At 45.7% G+C, this 23,681-nt stretch overlaps 1 protein-coding gene and 1 pseudogene across 2 annotated transcripts; one reads left to right on the forward strand and one right to left on the reverse strand.

The window, feature by feature from the left end:
* Positions 1–1,062: 1,062 nt before the first annotated feature.
* COPS7B (COP9 signalosome subunit 7B) lies at positions 1,063–22,560 on the reverse strand. 2 transcript variants are annotated; one of them, XR_003793999.1, is made up of 8 exons: positions 21,910–22,560; positions 20,031–20,208; positions 15,614–15,689; positions 13,267–13,355; positions 10,243–10,445; positions 8,255–8,360; positions 2,496–3,127; positions 1,063–1,916 (listed from the first exon to the last, which is right to left on the reverse strand). XR_003793999.1 is itself a non-coding variant. In XM_029225754.1 (7 exons), the coding sequence occupies exons 2-7, from the start codon at positions 20,190–20,192 to the stop codon at positions 2,969–2,971; spliced, it is 795 nt and encodes a 264-aa protein (XP_029081587.1). In that variant the 5' UTR covers positions 20,193–20,208; positions 21,910–22,560; the 3' UTR covers positions 1,879–2,968. The 2 variants fall into 2 exon arrangements, 1 of the variants encoding a protein (XP_029081587.1); XM_029225754.1 differs by having other exon boundaries at positions 1,879–3,127.
* Positions 17,539–18,668, forward strand: LOC114896954 (annotated as a pseudogene).
* Positions 22,561–23,681: the final 1,121 nt, after the last annotated feature.

Here is a 23,681-nt window from a genome sequence, read left to right on the forward strand (position 1 = left end):
AAAGTTTTGAAGTCTCAAGCTATGAGAATAATGACTTTTAAGTACAAAAACTGGAATGTGGTTTGGTTTCAGGCAACCCAGCACATGAAAGAGAAAACAGCAAATACGTAAAATATCACAAGCTGCTTGTCATATTAGCTCCTTTGATGACTACCCTTTCCTATCACTCTAAAGTTTGGGGATGGAAATTCTTACCAGTGGTGGTCATCTTGGATTTGGAACACAACAGCCTGTACTTGGGGGCTTTGACCACCTCCCTAATGTTACCCAAGAAGAACCATAAAGCCTCTCATCTGGAAAGAAAGTAAAGAAGGCCAAACAGGCCTTCAGGAAGCAGGCCGCTTAAAGTAGCCAGAGCCAGGTGCTAAGCACCGCTACCAAGCGAACTGTTCATACTGCAGTGTCCCCCTCCTGACCTAAGATGCTTCCCTGTTGCTGAGGACACCTCTTCTGAACACTGTATTGTTATGTCAAACACCTATGCACATTTCAGACCCAAGCCCAGCTGTCACAGCATGCTAGGCGAGAAACTGCAGAGCTCGGAGGCCAGGCCTCCTACCAGAGTCCGACAGAGCAAAGAACATTCCAGCTGTTCCCACAATTCCTGGAGCCCCACTGCCACACTCTCTGCTTCCATATAAAGGGGCTGGGTGGGTTTGGGAAGCAGAGGCTGCGATATGTTGGGTGTCAGTTAAGAGAAAGATGAGCCCTCAGAGGAATAAGCAGCTAGAAAGGTACCAAGGGTCAGTCTGGGGAGCAAACTCTAAATCAGAATGCAACACAGAGAAGATGGCAGGGCACGTAAGTAAGGAGATCCAGGAGGCTTCGTTTTACCACTGAACACCAGGGTACTTCTCACATATAAAGTGAGGATGACTGTAATGATACTTACCCTTACCAACCTCGGGAGATTGTTTGGTGGAAGGGATTCAATGACTTATTGTAGATGAAGACATTCTGTAGAGCACTTTATGAATGTTGTTCTTATTACTGTCATTACTCTTTTTTAAGGAACAGCAGACCCATGGAGAAGGTGAACCTAGAGCTTCCTAGGGCCTGGGGCAGTCAAACAACTAGTGGTCACACATTTCATACAAGTGAGTCACGCTTCCTACCTAGTCCACTCCCCAGTGGGAAAGATAAGGATGGAAGACCACTTGCAAGAGTGAGAGTGACTGTTTTGTGTCTGGAAAGAATAGCTGGAAAAACCTATAAGGCTGGGAGGTGTTTTTGAGAAATACGTTTCCAAAAATTTCCCCAAAATGTGTTCCACTAAATATTACCAAAAAAGGATTTGGTGGTGAAATCAGTGTTGGGAACAGGCTTCCTCCCCCAGGCCTTCTTTGAGACCTTAACAATGAATTTCCAGTGAGGATATGGGATGCAGGATGTGCCGAATTTATTTAACAACAGAACCCCTTTTCCACAGAGCATCTATCAAAGGGTTTCATGAAACATACTTTGGGAATTAAACCCTCCAGCTGGGCATAATGTTATATGGGGACATAAATCATAAAAAGGGAAACATGAGTGTTTTGTTAACATTTGATCAATGGTAGGCAGCTGTTGGACATTTTGGAAAAAGGAGAAATCCATTTTTTAACCATGGCACTGAAACAGTATCACATTTTCCCTGAACCACCCTAATTCTAGCCCCTCAAGATCTACCAGCTATGCAACCTCACATTCCACAGTCACATACATTAAATCTACTTTTATTTTGTTTTCTAAAATGTGCTTTTTCTCTCTTTAATATCAGTCCAGGACCTCCACCTCCCCTTAAAAAAAAACACCACCACACGCACACATACACACACCCCACCCTCCAACCAGGTGAAACTCCCCGGCGATTAGTCTATAACAAATATTGACACGAGGGGGGAAAAAAGCATGTTGAAATGTATTAGAATCAGAACCTGTACAAAAAAAAAAAAAAAAAAATTAAAATATAACCTGAAACTGTTCAAGTTCAGAAAGGCTAGTCAAGTCCTTTTCTCTTGCCAGGAGTATGCCATCATCAGAGGGCTCTGGGTCACCAGCCAGGGAGGGTGGGAAGAAAGAGACAGAAGCAGCAACAGATCCTTCACCAGACAGAGGGGCCTCAACACCACCATCCCCACCACGGATGCAGCCGGGAAGAATTAAAGATCTCGGGAGAACAAGTGTTGGCAGACAGCCCCAGTGGGCGGCTGGGGCCTTCACACCAAAAACCAGTCCGAGTGGTCAGAGGCAGCAGGGAGCGAGGCCAGCGGAGAGCACCAAGCCGGAAGAAACTTCCGCCGTCACCCAGCAGACCCGCAGCGACCCCTATGGGTGCTCAGATTCCAGAGGTTAACAGCCCGGTGCTCCCAACTAATGAGAGACTGGAGCTGGGCGTAAGAGGCTGAAAACCCGCAGGTTTAGTAAACATAGCCCAGCATCACATCCCTCCATGGCCTGATCTGAGCTGCCAACAAGGGATAAGGCAGGAGAGGGAAAACAAAGCATTCTGATACCTGGCTAGAGCGCCTGCACCATGGTGGGCACTGTGGCACATGGGGCTGGAGAAGGAGTGCCTCCCGTCACTCAGAGAGGGGCCTCCTTCGCAGTCATCCCTGTGGGCCAGTTAAAGCTGCTTCCAGCTTATGACCAGCCTGACAAAATGACACGAAGCAAAAGAAAAACTGGGAGGGATACAAGCCCTTAGACAGAGACAAGAACCTCCTGGAGGGAAGCTGGGCAGTGTCTGGCCCTGTTGGGATGGCATCCGTGGAGCCCCTGAGTCTGAAGGGAGCAACTGGGGAAGAGGGAGTGGGAGAGGGAAGGGAGTTAATGGTTCTTCTGGAACAGTACCAATGTGGGGGGAGGCGCTGGTGAGGGGATGGGCAGGTCTGGAACTCATGGAAGGTAGAGAGGGGAGGAAATAGGCCCTTGGTGTCCCCTCCCCACCTGACCCAGGCCTGGTGAGTGCCAGCTGCCCCAGCCGGCCCTAGTGGCGGCTGGAGACCAGACCTTTCACTTTGGACATCTTCTTAGTGGGCTGCCTCTGCTCAGCATGGGGGGGACACTCTCGTTCAGCCAACTGTTGCTCCATCTCCTGAGCTGAGGAGGACGCGGTAGCTTTGAGTGTCTTCTTGATGTTGGTAACCTGGAAGGAGACACAGAATTGGTGTGGTCAGCTTGTAAGCGCCAGAAACTCACTGCAACTTGTTCTCGCTATAAAGGGGGCCACTCAAGGGAAGAAGCCAGAATCCTCTGCAAGAAAATCTGAGATTATCTTCAGAACTCAGATGAGGAGAAACAAGCAGGGGCTGCTCATGGAAGATACATGGAAATGAGTCAAGTAAAAAAGTGGAACTAATGCTTTCTTGGTTGAAAATGGGGAATAAGCCAAGTGGTAGTGGACCATTTGGCAAAAAGGTACAACACAGCAAGTGAAAGAAAGCACTGGTAAAAATGGCCATAGAAAAAGAAAGGGTGACACAAGATGCTATACTCAGCTCATTACTGTTCACATATGAAACCATAGATACTTTCACCAGAACTTTGGGAATACAATTCCCGAATTCCCACGAGCCCTTCTTGAATAAGCAACTAGAGGATAAACTTCAGCCAACTAAGTGACAAATGACAAAAAATGTAGTAAAAGAAAAATGCGACCACAGTACTGTTTTCAGCGTTCCTTTCTTCGATTAACAGGGGACACAGGTTTGAGCCCTGGTCCGGGAAGATCCCACATGCCGCGGAACAACTAAGCCTGTGCGCCACAACTACTGAGCCTCCACTCTAGAGCCCGCGAGCCACAACTACTGAAGCCCGCGTGCCTAGAGCCCATGTTCCGCATCAAGAAGCCACCGCAATGAGAGGCCCGCGCACCGCAACGAAGAGTAGCCCCCGCTCACCTCAACTAGAGAAAGCCCGCATGCAGCAACGAAGACCCAACGCAGCCAAAAATAAACAAATAAAATTTTTAAATAAATAAATAAAAGAGATTTTTGTTTCACTTCAGTGTATTTTGAAGGCCTTGGGGGAGAGATTAAGAAATGTGATTTCTCCGTTATCACTGCTTTATAAAATAACAAGGTTTGTCCAGTTTGATATGTTTTCTAAGCATTCATTCAAATGCCTATTTACCTCCTCAAGCAGCTTTTTCTTATAGAAACTATCTCCCAGTAAGCTATTATTTCAGGTGCTCAGTGACCCTGGAAAGCCAGAAAAAGAAATGAGACTTACCCCAAGGAAAAACCTGGTTTGTTCTGCACTTCTGACACGCCACTCAAGACCCTGTACCTTCCTTCCCTTCCACAACATGTGCCCTCCACTAGAGCCACGCTAGTCCCCGGCCTCACACCCAGAAGCAGTCATTTCTTCTGCCTTGTTGCCTTTCCTGCACCCTGTTATTCCAGCCTGGGCAAGCCTCCTCCTTCGCTAGCCACCTCTGACCCTACCTCTTCCACAAACTCGTCCTGACCACTAGCCTCCCCTCAACCTATATTGCCTGGCAGCGCCCTCTCACTCTCAGATGGTGGCCTCCTGTGTGCTGTGTCTCCTCTGTGTTTCAGGAGTTCACATCTAGCTTCCAGTAAGACTACGTACTGACAAAGTTGAATCCTCCACAGTCAGGTAAACGCGCCATAGGGAAAAAGAGGGCTTCTTGGGCAAGTGTCTCTTAGCCTAAGAAATGAGGCCCTTTATCTTAAACAAGGCCTCAGCCTGGATGGGGGGGATGACGTGGCTCACAGTGGGCCCTATGTCATGCTCAATCAGTTTGATTGTTAGCATTTTAAACACAGGGAACTCACAAAGTAGACTGCTGAGCCAATAACAGACTCTCATAGTTGAAGGGGAGTTAAGAGTCAACTAGCTTTTTGTAATAGCTGTGCAGGTCTACCTGCAGATAGCTCCTTCCGGGACCCAAGAGTGGCCACTCATGTAGGTCCACCAGTTAAGCCCATCTCAGCTTCAAGAAACAATCCTGAGAAGTCTAACTCCTCTTTCACAGAGCCGCCCTTTAAACGACGACTAATATCCCGCAGACTTGTCTTCTTTGGCCTAAATGCCCCTGATCCTTCTTATTTTCTTCCTTGAGTAGTCTGGCTTGCAGGCCATCCCCATCCCATTACCCCAGATGATCTAGAGTTTGTCAAGCCCCTCAAATCATGGACCTCAGGAATTTTCAGGTGGGACTGTGCCTGCTAACAAAATCACAGCCTAGTTCTACTAGAGACTTTAAATATTCAGGCAAAAGGAGAAAGAAGAGAGTCTTAGGGTAGGAAAACCTCTTTGAGCTATGGGGCAGAGCAAAGGGAGACAACAGAAGTAGAGTGCACAGTGGGGAAAGGGTTACATAGAAAAGAAGAATGGGGAGATGGAGAGAAGCACTCCCGGAAGCACCGAGAAGCACATTCTTGGCGCACCACACAGCCAACAGGCTCAAGATCTGTCACTAACTTAACTCCTGGGGCATTTTCTACATAAAGAAAAACAGAGCTTACTTTGTCCAGTTATGCTCTATTACCTACCTGACTGGAACACAGCCTATTTTGTGAATGCAGCAAGAACTACAGATTGACATTCCAGAGAATATCAGACTTATAAGCACACTGAAATATAAAGAAAAATACACTCCAAAATCAAATGTAAATGAGGAGGTGCTTTGTGGAGGTGATCATTACCTCCCCTCCAGAGTATCTGCTCAGAGGTAATGACACAGCTCATAATGTTATTGTTCTATCTCCTCCAGGAGATAGAACATGCTGGAATTGTAACTAATTATGCGCTATTTCTGTGAAAAACTAAAAGGAGAGAATATTCTTAGGCAGTTTGTGATAGGGCTGCCTTCGCTAAGAGGTTAGACTCCTAAAGCTAATCCTCAACAGAAGATAGCTGCTGTTATAAGATTTTGGGAGAAAAACATCAAGTTTTCCCCTCTGGGAACAAGCAATCCAACTTAAGGACAAATAAAGAAAAGATCAACTCAGTTGAGAAAATGACTATAAAAGTTAAGTCAAGGGCTTCCCTGGTGGCACAGTGGTTGAGAGTCCGCCTGCCGATGCAGGGGATGCGGGTTTGTGCCCCGGTCCGGGAAGATTCCACATGCCACAGAGCGGCTGGGCCCGTGAGCCATGGCCGCTGAGCCTGTGCTCTGCAACAGGAGAGGCCACAACAGTGAGAGGCCCGCATACCACACACACAAAAAAAAAGTTAAGTCAAGAGTAACGGAAGCATAAATACAAGCAGAATAGGACAGAATTACAGCTGTGTTTGTAGTAGATCTGTTTTATTTTCAAGTCAATAAATATTTAGTGAGCACCTTCCATGTGCCTTCAGCTGGGGGACGGTCAGCATCCTACACATAGTAGCCAGATCATGCATTTGTGAATGGAAAAACTGTCAAGGCTCTGGGCTTTGACCACGCTCCCACTCTTCTCATACTTGTCTGTTCTAGATTTCCTAGAAGATTATTAAATTAGTAAACTGTTTTAATTGGTAGTGGAGGTGACCTTGGAGGTTTCCTCAAATTTCTTTCTCTCAAACTTAATCAAATCCTTACTGCCACCTGGTGGCAGCATCAGGCTCTGCCAGCTGTGTTTTCCAGCAGTGGGCCACTGAGAGCTAATCCATGTGTGCTGGCTCTCATTTAATAACCATAATCTAGGGAGCTCACACCGTTACGTATTGGTCGTGCCTCAACATTAGGCAGTGTCTTCCTTCATCAGCTGCCATTTTTTCTGGAAATAAACTTGAGCCATTCAAAATTCTAAAACTAGTATCATTCAGTTTTGCAAACGACCACAGTCAAGCCCACCTGCCACACAATTAGCAACAGTCCAAGCACAATGCGGCAGCCAGTAGCGATCAGACTCCTCCTCCTGGGCCACCAACCAGGTTTAAGAGTGTTTCAGGCTATCCCAGGTCAGGTGGGCGTTTCACCTGCAAATCTACTGTTTCCAGGGTTTGATGTACAGGGAAGAATCAGTGAATACTGTCCTACTTTGCTCAGACATCAATCCCAGGTCAGAGAAGAGACCAAAATATTCAAGAAGGGGATCACAGAGCTTATTAGAGAAGCCGCAGGCTTACTTTCCTAATTGCATCTGTCTTTGACTAATGCTAAATTAAATATAGCTCACACTTCTTTGGCTAGAAGTAGAGTTAAAAATTTACAGTGGATGGAACATTCAGAGTAGGTATGCATATATATACAGGGATGTGTGTATCTGAAATAAATGCACTCTAGTTCATGAAAGCAGAGTTCAGCAGTCCACTGACACTTACAGGGTGTGCCTGAAATATAAACACTCATTTGAGCACCTATTATGTGCTCATTAGGCATGGGACAAGGAGCTGGGCTTACAAAGACCAGGTTTTATTTTCAAGGAGTACATACAACAGAGCAGGGGAAATCTTCAAATTTTACAAATCCCCCTTAGAAAGGCACAACTACTTATTTCTTATGTTCCTTAGCTGTAACTCTGGGTCCCATTCTGCTACACTCTAGGATACCTGACTTCTAAAATTCATTAAATACCATTAATGCTTCAAGCTCCATCACGCTAGAAAAGGACTTTCAGTGCTAAAATTCTGATCTTCAGGGCTCCAAACAAATTGGGAGATGGCTCCACAGGTGTCCAGGCTATAGGCAGACAAACGCCCACTAACTCAAGGGCTGGAGCCTGCGTCTCTCCCAGAGGCTAAAAATGTCCTGAACAACCAGGCGTCTAACACCACAATCACACACTTTTATCTTCACCTGCATTTCATCCACCAAATCTTTTCCCTTTTTTCCTTTTTCAAGATGAAACATATCATGCATTTTAAAAGGTTACAACATACACATACAGATTAGAGAAGAATACAATGAACACTGTGCACCCACCACACAACTTAAGAGGCAGAGCAGCACCGGGGCCTTGAAGCCCCATGTGCCCCAGCCCAGCCGCACCCCGCCCTCTGCCCCGCCTGGTAACCACCATCCCTCCATCCATCTTTAAGACCCATCCCCAAACTCGTTTCTTTTGCTCTACAGCTGCAAAGTGCGTGTAAACTGAGGAATTACAACATTCCGCTCTCCGAGCCCGCTCACGCTCTGGTGACCAGGAATCAGAAACGAGACGGACAGCACCAAGAGGAGTGCCTGGGTCACACTCACCTCTACCCCAGCACCTCACCCAGTGCCCACAAGCGAGTGAGTGCTGTTTCATCTACGCCAAGATCACAAGACAAGGGACAAACAGGGATACCCTGGAGTGGGGACAGGCGTTCTCTTCCTCACCTCAGCCTCTACCTGCTGCTGAGTTCGGCTGTGGTTCTCCTTGTACTGGTTGGCTCTCAGAACTTGCTGCTCGATGCCCAGCAGGACTGCCTCGCAGCCATCGCACCTATATAAGAGATAACCAGCCCTGAGCCCCAGAAAAGCCTGGTAGTTGTCCTGCAGCCTCCCAAATCTCCCTCCCCGATTCCTTAGAGACTTCCTGTAACACTCCGTCTGCCAGGGCTCTTGCCCCTTCACTCCTTCCAAAAGACAGGTGTTTCTGAATACATAACATAGGGCATATGGAAACAAACATGGACGATGTGGGGTGGTTTCTTAGAATACAGCTTTAATTTCCAACCTTTGTATCCCATGTGAAAGCTTCGCGGACTGTGCAATTAAAGGAATTAGGAGGGACTTCACAGATGGCACTGATCAATCAGTTTTCTCAACAGAAAAATTTACTTTCTAAAAGCATCCTATTTTGAAGATTGCCCTTTTTCTCAGAAGTGTGTTACTTCCCAACTGCCACCCCCTCCTCATTATATCATTTTCCCCACTTTTTATTTTGAAAATTTTAATACGTTAAAAAAAAAGTTGAAGGTATAGTACAATAAATAGCCACATACCCTCCACTTTAGAGTCAACAGTTTGGAACATTCTGCGTATTTGTGGTGCCACTCTACATACCAATCTTGTTTCAAATCTAACTCCAATGCATAAAAACAAGTTGTAGGAATTCGTACTAGTAAACATCCAGGAATGGGGGCTAGAATAGGCCCTCTGGATGCAAACACGTTGAAGCCAGACTATGGAGGTGAAAGACGGTGTCAGTCATCTCAAAAACGGGAAAAGACAGCCAACTTTAGTGGGACTGGAAACCTAGATTTTGTATGCCAGACCATTTTCATGTTAGGGGTGTTTTCTAAGTTTATTTCCCATTTAGTCTGACTTCACCGTCTTAAAATCTTTTGAAAGTTCCTGCTTGTGTCAGACGTTGTAAAGGGAAGGGGTCTGGAGTCACACTTGGGACAGAACCTGGGGTAAACGGTGGGCAAGTCATGCCTGGGGATCCAACAGTAGCTGAAGTGAGGGAAACTTAGGGGGCTGTAGACCCCCAGAGGGTCAAAGCTGGGCTGTACATCCCTGGATACACACCCCTAGAGGCTAAGCCAGAGAGTCAGTCTGTACATCCCTGGATACACACCCCTAGAGGCTAAGCCAGAGAGTCAGTCTGTTTAAAGACAAAATGAACCCCAGCCCTCTGCACAGTCTGCCTACTCTGCTTCATGGCCTCCAACGTGCCATGTGCCGCCTGGGAACACACTCTCCTCACCTCCAATTATACTCTCACCCTGGCCCTCCTTCACAACTCAGTCTTGAATCACACCATGACAAATCCGTGTAGAACGTGCAACAGCTCTTGCGAACATCAAATTCCATTAAAATGGAGTACATGCAAATGTTCCACTTCCTTTCATATACCAGAATATGGTTATCAAATATTCTGTATATGAGTCTGTGTTCCAACTTAGAATAACCCATTCCTTGCCTTTAATATCCTTCACAGTGTTTTACAAACACTAGCCCAACGTTACTGATGCCGAACTTGGTTCTCTTATCCAAAGAATCTTACCAACACTAATTCCCAAGCTTGGTCAAACACTGAGGGTGAGTCTGCAACGCACAGGATCAGTGTCACACAGCGAGGCTTCAGAGGCTCCACCTGCCAACTCTGGGCATTTTACAGCCTGCTACTAAATAGCCCCCAACCGCATAGGACAAGAACTATTTTACAACCATGGCACTAGGAAGCCTGAAGTGATTCCTACTGCCACACAGCTGTAGTCACAAATGCAGCCCCACTCCCTAGCTTGCTGTCCCAAGGCCCCAGCTCCCAGGCAGCCCCAGCTGATACCTGGAGACCACATTTCCCCAAACAGAGGCATAGAGGGCATGCTAGGTATCCCCTCCCTAAAGAGGGGGGCACCTCCTTCTTTGAGCCTCACCATTCATGCAAGGTCTTGACAATATTATTGATATCTTTCTTTCGGATGTCACGGCCAATGCAGAAATCCACTTCTAGCAGCTGGTTTCGCTGATCCAGCTTGCCCTGGATGATATCAGTGTAGACAGCCTCGATGATGAGGTCTTCCAGTTCCCGGAGATTCCGCATCTCCAGGTCCTTCAGCAGCACGGAGTAGGGGATACACTACAGATAAGGTACATGTGATGTTTACAAAAACCATTGGTAAACATTAAAGAAAATTCAAGTTATTACTCAGATAGCCAACATATGCCTCAGGGCTTTGGGAAATGCAGTCTAGTGGTAATTATTAACATCTATGGCAACAAGAGATGGATAAATGAGCTGAGACCTGTGGGATCCAAACAAGACCCACAGCATCTAGGAATGTGTTCTCCTCCATCCCCTGCCTCCTGGACTTTGCTCAGCTTCCAGCTTTCATGCTCTGAAGCACACTCTTAGAGATCCCAAAGACTCTTTCTAGAGGAAAAAGGGATATCCTCAGTATCTGGCACTCTGCTGCCTTTTGGAAGCTGGCAGAATTTGTATAAGATGCCAGATCATCAAAAAAAACTCCAAAGAATCTCAGACACTGGACACACAAACTGGCTGCTTGCCCAGCAGAGCACAATTAAAAATCTTACAGTCTAATGCATCCACCTACAGGTGGCCAGTGGATACTGCAAGCTCAGAGGTCATCCTGAAGTTTACATGTTTTCTTGGTCTCTGACAACCAATGTCAATTCCCCAACAGTAGTCCTGTAATGGACTGTACCAACATTCGGCATGACTCCAAGACAACTGGATATCTAAATACCAGTTTTCTGTAAATCCTATGACACAGCACTATTAGTTTGAAAATTAACACAGCAATCAAATCTGCAGAAACAGGAGGAAGATATATGAGGAGAAGAGGGCAAACATACCTGGGGGGTTTTCTATGACTAAAGGTCTGAAATCCAGGGTTGGTACAGGGGCTTAGAATGACAGGTTGGACAAACGATTAATCTCCAAAATATACAAGCAGCTCATGCAGCTCAATAACAAAAAAACAAACAACCCAATCCAAAATGGGCAGAAGACCTAAATAGACATTTCTCCAAAGAAGATATACAGACTGCCAACAAACACATGAAAGGATGCTCAACGTCAGTAATCATTAGAGAAATGCAAATCAAAACTACAATGAGGTATCACCTCACACCAGTCAGAATGGCCATCATCAAAAAATCTAGAAACAATAAATGCTGGAGAGGGTGTGGAGAAAAGGGAACCCTCTTGCACTGTTGGTGGGAATGTAAATTGATACAGCCACTATGGAGAACAGTATGGAGGTTCCTTAAAAAACTAAAAATAGAACTACCACACAACCCAGCAATCCCACTACTGGGCATATACCCTGAGAAAACCATAATTCAAAGAGTCATGTACCACAATGTTCACTGCAGCTCTATTTACAATAGCCAGGACGTGGAAGCAACCTAAGTGTCCAGCGACAGATGAGTGGATAAAGAAAAGGTGGCACATATATACAGTGGAATATTATTCAGCCATAAAAAAGAAACGAAATTGAGTTATTTGTAGTGAGGTGGATGGACCTAGAGACTGTCATACAGAGTGAAGTAAGTAAGAAAGAGAAAAACAAATACCATATGCTAACACATATGTATGGAATCTAAAAAAAAAAAAAAAATGGTTCTGAAGAACCTAGGGGCAGGACAGGAATAAAGATGCAGAGGTAGAGAATGGGCTTGAGGACACGGGGAGGGGTAAGGGTAAGCTGGGACAAAGTGAGAAGGTGGCATGGAAATATACACACTACCAAATGTAAAACAGATAGCTAGTGGGAAGCAGCCGCATAGCAAGATCAGCTCGGTGCTTTGTGACCACCTAGAGGCATGGGATACGGAGGGTGGGAGGGAGACGCAAGAGGGAGGAGATATGGGGATATAAGTATATGTATAGCTGATTCACTTTGTTGTACAGCAGAAACTAACACACCATTGTAAAGCAATTATACTCCAATAAAGATGTTAAAAAAAAAAAAAAGAATGACAGGTTGCAGAAACGAGGGAAAAAGTCGCTCCTACTCTTTGCTACACTTGAGAAGTTCATGATCAGGACAAAAAAAAAAATTCAGGTCCTCATTTCCTAACAAAATAGGCCTCCCACCTGAAGTGCCCAGCTGAGAATCAGAAATTTGTGATTAGGCCAGATAAAATAATTTTATCACGTGAAACAGCAATCCAAGAACAAATATACATCTCTCCAGCTCAATCACAGAGGGGAAATGCAAAAAGCAAACTTTTTCAAAGGCACAGCCCCACAAAAACTTATAGACATTTAGGCTGGGATTGGGCAGAGAGCCAAAAATCAACTATAAATTAATCAAACCTGGATCTTCTTGGTTAATGGCTATGAGCAGTTGGTTGCACGTCTTCTTCTAAAAAGAAGAACTCAGAGATATAGTGGAGTGGTATCTTACAGAAGGTTAGGGTGAGAAGTTAGCATAGAAGGCAAAAATTCCAATTAGTATAATTAACCTTGAAAATCCCCAGAGGAAGGCAGCATGTTAAAAAATCCATCTCTCAGTAAGTTCAACATAGCAAGTTCTTCCTCCAGCATGGGAACAGTTCACTGTGCACTGAGCAACAGCTGAAGCAGTTAACTTGCCTTGAGATGCCTTGCTGTTTGAAAAATCTGTCTCTTGAAACAGCAGTCTCCTTTAAGCACGGCAAAATGCTCACAGCACGTGGGCTACCACGGCATGCCAGAGCTGAGACCTGCTGATTCACAATCACTCCTGGGCATACTTTTCCTAAATGGAATGGTGAGTAATTATCTACACTATTTTAACTGTTATGTTTTTCTCTTTTGTCCTTTGCCAGGCAAATTTTATGCATTTATGATGCAACTCTACTGTGTGTAGCTGGGAGTTCCCACCCTGATGCCAATGCGACACCTGCCTCGAGGTAAGGAGGAAGACAGGAAAGGGTTTGGACCGTACCTTCATCCTTGACGCCAAGCTCACGATGGTAAGGTGTTTCAGCTTGTTCTGCTGAGCTGTGCTCAGTTCTGGCAGGCTCTCCTTGTTGGCTGCTCAGTCCCACCCACCACAAAAATCAAGACACAAAATAAAATTAGGATTTCTTCATGGAATAAGCACACCAACTCCCCACATCAAACCTGCTATTGAATCACTGTCATGACTCTGCACTTATTCACTAGGCAAATGTTCCATAAGCACCTCCCATCTTCTCTGAAATACCATGTGCTACCAAAGAAGACAAAACTGAATCTCTACATACAAGAACCTTAGTCTCCTAAGAAGCCAGGCATGAGTGCACGAAACGATATGACAATTCTCTTACTGGAGTACTATTTTCAACATGTCTTCACTGAGCGTCTGTTATGTGCAATGCACTGTCTTAAGTGATTCAAGGGGAACAGACGGGGCTTGTCAGGGCTGCTACACTCCGCAACTCCAGGAGCACCAACTACCACCCAGAGTTGTGCAACTCGATGGCCCTGGACTTGTCCTCAGTCTTACCATCCAATGTTTCAACAGCTACAAATGCAAGAGAACTACCAGAAGAAAGGTACAAACTACCAGAAGAGAACAACAGGGTGAGGAGGTGGGGGAGAGGCAGAAAGGGAAACAGAGAGAGGGGGAGAGAAAAAAGAGAGAGTGCAAGCGAGTGCAGTCACACTGGGGAACTGGGGAGGTACAGGAGACAAAAAGAAAGAAAGGTGGACTATGAGATGATCCTTGAAGGACAGGCAAAACTTTAGCAATAACAATAATAGCAACAGCAATGGCACCAGCCAAGGCAACGTATATGGCAAGCTTTACTTAGTGTAAGTGCACACACAGATCCATTCATATACACACACATCCAGTTTAGTCCTCACAACAGCCCCACAAGACAGATTCCAAATGTCTTCAATTCCTTATCCATAATGCTGGATTCCAAAAAGGTGAATCCACACTGCTTTTCCTCCCTTGAGCACGGTGCTGAAATTCATTTGGTCGCAAATCATGACCTAAATTGAGTTAGGCTTTTTATCCCACTTGTTGTGAATATTCATTTGTTTTGCTGCAAAACTGTGAATGTGATTGACTACCGGTGCTGCCCACATCTCTCGAGGGTGTTACATAAAAAAGTATATGCATCATATTACCTTTTTAAAGTCCCCAAAATTCTAAATTATGAAACATCTAGCCCAAGAAGTGCAGATAAGGGATTGTGGACCTTTTTATTACTCCCATTTTACAGATAAGGAGACTGAGGTACAGAAGACCATTTAATTTACCAAAGAACACACAACTATTGAAGTGGACACAGAATATAATGCAAGAATCCTGGTTCTAGAGTCTGTAAAATGCTGCTCTTTAGTGAGGATGGAAACAAAGGATACACACACTGGAACAAAGTGAAGGTCAGAAAAAGCTGGCAAGTGGCAAACTGTCCAGTCTGGCAGCAGCACCGAGTAAGTAGAAGTGACCATGGAGAAAGAAAATGAGAAAAAAGGGGAAGTCGAGGACATAGTAGAGAAGACCCTGAGTCATACCACTAAAAAAAACTGCCAGGCCTATGTCATTATCACTAAAATAAACTAGGGAAGCCAGACAAAAATGGCTTGGGTGGAAGGTAAGTTAGTGTTTGGACATTCATGCACCTCATTCCTGATATTTAAGATTCTAATTTATCAATACAATGACTCAAATGATCTACAAAAGAGAATGGGGTAAGTAGATTATGGAGTATTCGATTATGGAATATTAAAAAGACTACAAAGACTTAAAACATGGATAAATGCCTATGAAATAAGTGAATAAAGCAAGATATAAAATGGTATACATAATCTACTTACACCTACATATCAGAAAGCACAAGCACAAGGAAGAAAAGTCCAGCACCATAATGCTAACAGTAGTTTAATGGGAGTACAAGTGACTTTTTCCCTGTTTTCCAAACTTTCTTCAATATGATGATAGTATTTAGATAATATTTACAACGCTTAAATACTTTACAAAGTATTCTGACACTTCACAACACTCCAAGTGTTCTACAAACACCAGTCCTCAAGAATCTCATCTGGAAAATAAACAAGGGCTATATTTATGGATGAGCATAAACATAGTCCCCATTTACCCACTGGGAAATAAAAGGTGGGAACGAAAGTCCTCATGGGAGGTCACTTACAGAGCACAGTAAAATGAGAAACAGCCAGGTTAGGAAGATACCACCCCATGTTTTATATCCCAGACCTCAGTGACCCTCATGAAGGCAACATATCCAGACAGAGCAACAAAATTAAGAAAAGTCTTTGGAGGATCTTAACCAACTCACCTATGTAATCTGGGTATGTTCCATAGGCAAACAGATTCAGCAACTGCAAATAAGCAGCATTACCTCCTTCTGCAAGCTGAGGAGGAAAAGAAAAAGCAGTTCACAGGCCGAGCTACCAATCACTGCAGTGTTCAAGAAGAGGGCAGGTGATCACATGCCACAGTTCTGACCGTTTTATTGCTTGGTCCCTGAGGTCCCTCCCAACTCTTTGAGTCTTCGGGAAAAAATAAATAGGGCCCCAAGTTTAATTTTTCCCTCTCAGGAATACATGCTTTATACTGCACAGAGCATGCCCAGGAGCTACTTTTGTCACACAGACGCACCCACACACAAAGCAGTAAGCACTGGGAGCAGTTCAGGATTGCTCAGGATTCCCCTGCCATCAAAACAGACTGGAGGGACTTCCCTGGTGGCGCAGTGGTTAAGAATCCGCCTGCCAATGCAGGGGACACGGGTTCAACTCCTGGTCCGGGAAGATCCCACATGCGGCGGAGCACTAAGCCCGTGCGCCACAACTACTGAGCCTGCACTCTAGAACCCATGCACAACAACTACTGAGCCCGCGCGCCTAGAGCCTGTGCTCCACAACAAGAGAAGCCACTGCAATGAGAAGCCCGCGCACTGCAACGAACAGTAGCCCTCGCTCTCCACAACTAGGGAAAGACCCGTGCACAGCAACAAAGGCCCAACACAGCCAAAAATAAATCAAATAAATAAGTTTAAAAAAAAAAAGACTGGAGCAGCCTTGTCAATATACCAGCTTGGCGGGTACAGCACAAGCCACTATCAATCCAAACTGAAAAAAGTGTAGGGTTGGCTCCAAGCTTCAGGACTACATGTGGACTGTGAATGCTGGAGATTAGCACAGCATAAGGCATGAGAGAACAGCCCAGCTGCGACAGGAAACCAGGATACCAGCCCCAAATAAAAGTTTTCATTAGAATTACTTATTCCTCGCTAATGCTAATGGCAAAGCATCATCTGCAGAAGAAAAACGAAAGAGATGCTGTTCTGCCAGTCGCCGTAACTGGGTGTCTCCCTCACTCACAAATATCTGCCTGTCACTCTTCCAATTTACCAAACTCAATAAAGTCTAAACAGGAACCAAGTGGTATTCTGTGGACACCAACAATACCACTTGATTTTAACCATCTTTTAAAAAAAGCTTCCAAAAACCACGTCTGTAATTTCTGACCACTGAAAGGCAGCTAGCTTATTCCCAGCTCACATATGGAAAAAAACAAACTATGGGAAGATAAGGGTGATTTGCTAAGCACTCCAACGAGAACTCTAGCATCTGAATACCCCAGCCTACCGTCTCAGGTTACCGAGAATCTCCTGAGGCCCTGAATCATAAGTGGAAGAGACCATCAAATCTAGCCCCCACTTTTCAGACAGACGATTACAAAACTAGCCATAAAAGACTATTTTCTCTAAAGCAGACACTCCAAAATTTCTCCCACTGGCCTAAGTCAACAAGGTCTTTCTGGCTTTAATTTTCATCCATCTCCTCTTACCCAAACTTCCATATGAAACAACCACCTGGCATATTCATTCAGGCTTTTCACAAACTTGAAGAAACACACTACCCTTTGGTCATCTCTTCTTTTGAAAAATGATGAGCTACCAAGCCATGAAAGAGCAGGGAGGAAATTTAAATGCAATATTACTAAGTGAAAGAAGCCAATCTGAAAAGGCTCCATATGTATGATTCCAACTACACAACATTCTAAAAGAAGTAAAAAGGTCAGTGGCCAGGGATTAGAGGGGAGGAAGGGATGAAGAGGCAGAACAGAGGACTTTTAGGGCAGTCAAATACTCTGTATGATACTGTAATGGGACATGTCATTATACATTTGTCTAAACCCATAGACTATAAAACACCAAGTGTGATCCCTAATGTAAACTATGGTCTTTGGGTGATAATGACGTGCCAGTGTAGCTCCACACTGGTGGCGGGTATTGGTAATGGGGCAGGCTATTCATGTATAAGAGAACAAGGTATATTAGAACTCTCTGTACCTTCCTCTCAACTTTGCTGTGAATCTAAAACTGCTCTAAAGAAATAAAGCCTATTAAAAAAAAACAACTCAGTTTTCTTAAATTTCCCTCACAGGATTCCTTTTCTATCTCTGGTAATTAAATTTTTACTGAAAGCCTACTGTGTGTCAGGCTACATAATAAGCTCTAAGGAAAACAATGGTGAGCACAATTGACCTTACCCTCACAGAGCTTACAGTCTAGCAAGCCAGGCTGACATTAAATAAAAATTTACAATTAAAAAATAAAACTAGGGGCTTCCCTGGTGGCGCAGTGGTTGAGAGTCCACCTGCCGATGCAGGGGACGCGGGTTCGTGCCCCGGTCCAAGAGGATCCCACATGCTGCGGAGCGGCTGGGCCCCCGTGAGCCACGGCCGCTGAGCCTGCGCGTCCGGAGCCTGTGCTCCGCAACGGGAGAGGCCACAACAGTGAGAGCCCCGCGTACCGCAAATAAATAAATAAATAAATAAAACTAGGTCTTCCTGTTTCCAGCTGTTGCAGGGAGAGGAAATGATGCTACATCCACACATCTGCAATGGATGATCATGGGGAACTGCTCAAGTTTACTAACCAAGAGGAATAAGCAGATGTACAGCAGCAAGTCCAGTAACGTGAAGACCCATACTCCTTCTGCTACAGCGGGCTGATTCACAGCAGGGCTACAGGCATGGAGCCAGCAGCCAATGGCAAAGGTGTCCTAGTGTCATGAAGAAAAGAACTGGCCAGCAAAAGTCAGCCACCCCATATGTGTGGACCACCGTCAACAAGAATGCCTGGGCGACGCTCAGTAGCATCGTGCACATGATCCTCAAGAACAAGTACTGCCCAGATCTGCACATGGTGGCCGTCAGCAGAGCAGGCACCACCCTGGGCAGCCAGGAAGAAGCTGTGATGGTGAAGAGGAAGCCAACCCACCCTACCAAGAGCTCCTGAGCACATCCTCCAAAGTAAAAAGATGTCACCAGACTTTTCGATCAATCGATATAAAAGTATCAATCAATAAATATAAAAATATCCAAAATGGGAAGTAGAGGTTGAAAAAGTATAGGTTGCTTTACATGTCTGTTCCACCTGATTACTCTTCACCAGATCTTCTCATTTTTAAGGCACAACAACCAAAAGTGATACCCAAGGTTTTAATAACAACATCAAACAAGCAAACAAAGCAAAAAGGACTACTTCCCAGCTTTTCATGTCATATCTTTTTTTTTTTTTTTTTTTTTTTTTGCCAACGTTGGGGGAAGATGTGGAATCTTTTTTCATTTTTTTTATTTTTGGCTGTGTTGGGTCTTCATTTCTGTGCGAGGGCTTTCTCTAGTTGCGGCGAGCGGGGGCCACTCTTCATCGCGGTGTGTGGGCCTCTCACTATCGCTGCCTCTCTTGTTGCAGAGCACAGGCTCCAGATGTGCAGGCTCAGTAGTTGCGGCTCACGGGCCTAGTTGCTCCGCGGCATGTGGGATCTTCCAAGACCAGGGCTCGAACCCATGTTCCCTGCATTGGCAGGCAGATTCTCAACCACTGCGCCACCAGGGAAGCCCTGTCATATCTTTTTTACACACCTTCTTCAGCACAACACTGCCCTTTTCACAGGAACAATATATTCTTTTTTTAAAATAAATTTATTTATTTTTGGCTGCTTTGGGTCTTCGTTGCTGCGCACAGGCTTTCTCTAGTTGTGGCAAGCAGGGGCTACTCTTCATTGCAGCACACAGGCTTCTTGTTGAGGTGGCTTCTCTTGTTGCGGAGCACGGACTCTAGGCATGCCAGCTTCAGTAACTGTGGCACGCGGGCTCAGTAGTTGTGGCTCGTGGGCTCTAGAGCGCAGGCTCATTAGTTGTGGCGTACAGGCTTAGTTGCTCTGTGACATGTGGGATCTTCCTGGACCAGGGCTCGAACCCATGTCCCCTGCACTGGCAGACGGATTCTTAACCACTGTGCCTCCAGGGAAGCCCAACAATATATTCTTTATTCATGCCCATCTCATGTTCAATAACAAACATTTTCTGCTATGTATGTACCTGACCAATTTTCAATGTCTATATTTGCACTGGAGGTTTTTTGTCCCTAAGAATGACTGTTAAACATCAGTCCATGCTTATACTCTACTTTTCTAATTCATCAAGTTCAGCTGGATTTTTTCCCCTATCTTTCAAATTACTAGCAACCCAATCAAAATTTGCCCCAAATTCAGATGAAAATATTGACCAGAAGGAGCCCAGGACATTATCCTTGCTCTCTTCCCCTGCCTCACCAATTCCTCAAAAGGATATTTCATGGGTCCACAATGCTTCAGCACGGAAATTCCTTGGAAACCTGGAGAATCACAGGAAGGTTGAGAACAAAGAAGATAGAAAAATTGTTTAGAAACTGTTCTTACCTCCTGCACATTGGCCAGCTCCAGCAGTTCTCCGAAAACATATACTCCAGGAGCCTCCAAAACTTGGCTTATGAGAGCAGTGAGGGCTGAGCCACTGGTGCCTTTGGCTAGTAAGATAAACTGTTCCAGGAGGTTACTTGAGGGTTTCTGTTCACCTGCCATTCTCTGGTCTTGAGATCTGTCCAAAGAAAAGTATTTCATTCTTCCTTCTCCTTTGCAAAGTCTACGCCTATTTAATGCTGGATCAGACATCAGAATACTTTAATTTTACAGTATTCAAAAAGGAAAAAACAGCTCCTCAGTCCAGATCTCACTTTGTGAGATGGGTAGCGTTTAACTGGGAGTTCAAGGGATTTTGTCCTTATTCTGAGGTTTGAAATACATTTAGTAAAAGCCACTTCATTCCATCTGGCCCTTTGCCAAAGGCAGCACCTTCTAAGCCCTTAAACCTAACCAGGACCTAAAGAAACACACAGGAGTATCTCAGTAGGTGTCTAAAAATGAGGTAGATATATCTACCTCATTTTTAGACTCTGGTTAAGAAGCAGAGAATCTTGCCAAAACACAGAGGCAGCAGATGTAAGCAAAAGCAATCAGTTACAGCTTCGGTGTGTCATTAGAATCCCACCTATAGCCAGATACAGATAAGGAAAGACAAAAAGCAGACAAGAAAGATGGCCCATTTATCAAATAAGTCATTGATCAGATAGAAAAAGGGGGAAATCATCTTGAAAGATAAGCAGCAACATATTCAAACTAAGAAAATACACACATACATGCTGTGTAAGTCCATGAGGAAAATCCCTTTATTTGGCCTCCTACTGATATGTGACATTTTACCAAACACGACTTCAGAATTTGTACAAAATCTCAAGAAAACAATAAAAAGATTTGAGAAAACAATGAAGATATACTATTGCCACCCTGAAGACATTAGGACAGGAGGGTCCCTCAACTATATAATCTACTTACTACAAGCTGGGTGTGTGAACACACACACTGCGTACCTATTCTACAGGAGTTCTCCGTGAGAAAAGATTACTCCTCAAAAAATGATAATATACCGGGCAGTGTGACAAAATGAATAAGTATAGTACAGTGAAAAAGACAATAAATCAAAAAAGGTTAGCTTCGTGCAAGAGAAACTAAGTTTTCCTTTGGAGGCAGGCATCAAGAGGGGCAGCCCTTTCACAGTACTACAAAATCAAGTATGTCGCTTCATCCAGGGTTACCTAGGAAGGTCTTGTCGGAAACAGCAAAAATGAAGTGCTAGGGAATAAAGGTTGCTGAGGGAAGGGGAAACTGGGGGGAGAAGGTAGGAAGGAGATGTCGGGGGAAGGTGATGGTTAGGAGAGGAAAAACAAAAACCTCCTTCCAAGTGGACACGTGCGAACACATTGAATGACAGGGCGTGGAGATGGAGAAGGGGTAGAAAAACGGACAGAACTTCGGTCCCTCAAAAAAACCTCGGCCTAAGGAGCAAAGCCCGCGGGGGCAAAGAGATGAGGAAGCGCCGATAATCGCTTTCTTCTGTAGTGGGAGAGCCCGAGGAGGCGGCTAGGAACTCAGGGGAGATGAATTCCCGTCCTAGGGGGAGGCGCTATTTTGATGGACGGCAGAGGAGCAAAGGAGCAGCCTTTACGGGTGGGGAAGCGAGAGCAACCGCGGTGCGGATGCTGAGAGTCGCGGACTGGGGTGGACTTCAGGGCGGGTGGCGTGTTCCAAGCAGAGCCGCGGGTGCAGGGTGATGAGCCACGGGTCGCGCTCCCCGGAGCGGGGGCGGGGCGGTGTGGCCGAGGGCTTTTCCCACGGCTGGCGCTAAGCCTGACGGCCCAGGCGAACCTGGCACGCCGGGCCCCACCCTCTCGCCGGCCCCTACCTGTCCTCGCCGCCTCTCCGTCCTCTCGGTCGCTGGCTTGGCCTCCCGGCGCCTGCCCGCAGGTTGTCAAGCGTCCATGATCGGCCCGGCGTCCGACGCTTTTCTGCCTCCGCCGACCCGTTGCCCTTGCGGCTCCCCCGGAAGCCTCCCGCCGCTGCATTCGAGTTCCGCCCACACTAGGTTCCCCCGCCGCGTTTGCAGCCTCAGACCTCCAGGGCGGCCCCGGCCGGGGAAAGTGGGTCCCGAACTGGGCTGTAGCCCAGGACAGGGTGGGGGCCCTGAGGAGAGGAATATAGCCTAGGCAGTACTTGGTCCCCCAACCATCGCCATCACCATCCTGGGCCCTAAATCCATCCTCTTTGTCCGAGCTTTACCCTCAGAAGTTCCGTAGGGCGACTGTGGCTACCCTCGGGGTACAGAGACATACTAAGCCTAATAGCTACCGTTTACTGAGCGTTTTTCCATGTGCCAGGTGCTGTACATTGTCTCACTGAATTCTCATAATAACTCTAGGCCTGTCATATTATTCCCATTTTTCAGGTGACATAACTAAGCCTAAAAATCCAAAAGCCAGGGACTTCCCTGGTGGCGCAGTGGTTAAGGATCTACCTGCCCATGCAGAGGACACAGGTTCAAACCCTGGTCCGGAAAGGTCCCACAGATCATGGAGTAACTAAGCCCGTGAGCCACAACTACTGAGACTGCATGCCACAACTACTGAAGGCTGTGCACCTACAGCCCGTGCTCCACAACAAGAAAAGGCACCACAATGAGAAGCCCGCGCACCGCAAAGAATAGCCCCTGCTCGCCGCAACTAAAGAAAGCCCTCGCGCAGCAACATAGACCCAACACAGCCATTAATTAATTAATTAAAAAATCCAAAAGCCGGTAAGTATGAAAGTCTGCTTTGAGGGCTTCCCTGGTGGCGCGGTGGTTAAGAATCCACCTGCCAATTCAGGGCACACGGGTTCGAGCCCCGGTCCGGAAAGAGCCCACATGCCGCAGAGCAACTAAGCCCATGTGCCACAACTACTGAGCCTGCGCTCTAGAGCCTGCCAGCCACCACGGCTGAGCCCACGTGCCACAACTACTGAAGCCTGCACACCTAGAGCCGGTGCTCCGCAACAAAAGAAGCCACCGCAATGAGAAGCCCGCGCACCACAACGAAGAGCAGCCCCTGCTCACCGCAGCTAGAGAAAATCCACGCGCAGCAACGAAGACCCAACTCAGCCAAAAATAATTAAAAAAAAAAAAAGTCTGCTTTGAAACCCAGGCTATCTGAAGCCAAGACCATGCTCTTCATCTTTATTCAGAAAATATTTTAAAATAAGCAGAAGATGGGTTGAGCCAACAATGGTTCTGTGACCAAAATGACATTCGTGGCGTTGCATTTGGTACTTACCAACTCCCCTGGAAGATGGATAAGAATGCCATGTAACTGAACACTTAGGCTGGTTCCTTTAAAGTATACACCACAGACTTTCAGGTCTTGAAGATGAGGAAAAAAACCCTATTTACCTTTCGTGCATTCGAGTGCAGAAATTAGACAGATACAAAGGAGCCGAGCACCAACGCATTCATCTATTTTAAAATTTTCTTTAGCACGTATTATGTTCTAGAAGTTTATATGAAGATAAGACAAGGTTCTTGCCCTCAAAAAGCTTCAGTGTGTTAAGTGCTATGAGAGAGAGATGACAATACTTTGGAAGCACAGAAGGGAATGTGTTGGGGAAGAGAAAGTGGGCATCTTATGGGCAAAAAGGGGAAGAAAA

The sequence above is a fragment of the Monodon monoceros genome, unplaced genomic scaffold (genome assembly GCF_005190385.1).
Source record: "Monodon monoceros isolate NGI ecotype Baffin Bay Population unplaced genomic scaffold, NGI_Narwhal_1 Super_Scaffold_16, whole genome shotgun sequence".
NCBI classification, from domain to species: domain Eukaryota; kingdom Metazoa; phylum Chordata; class Mammalia; order Artiodactyla; family Monodontidae; genus Monodon; species Monodon monoceros.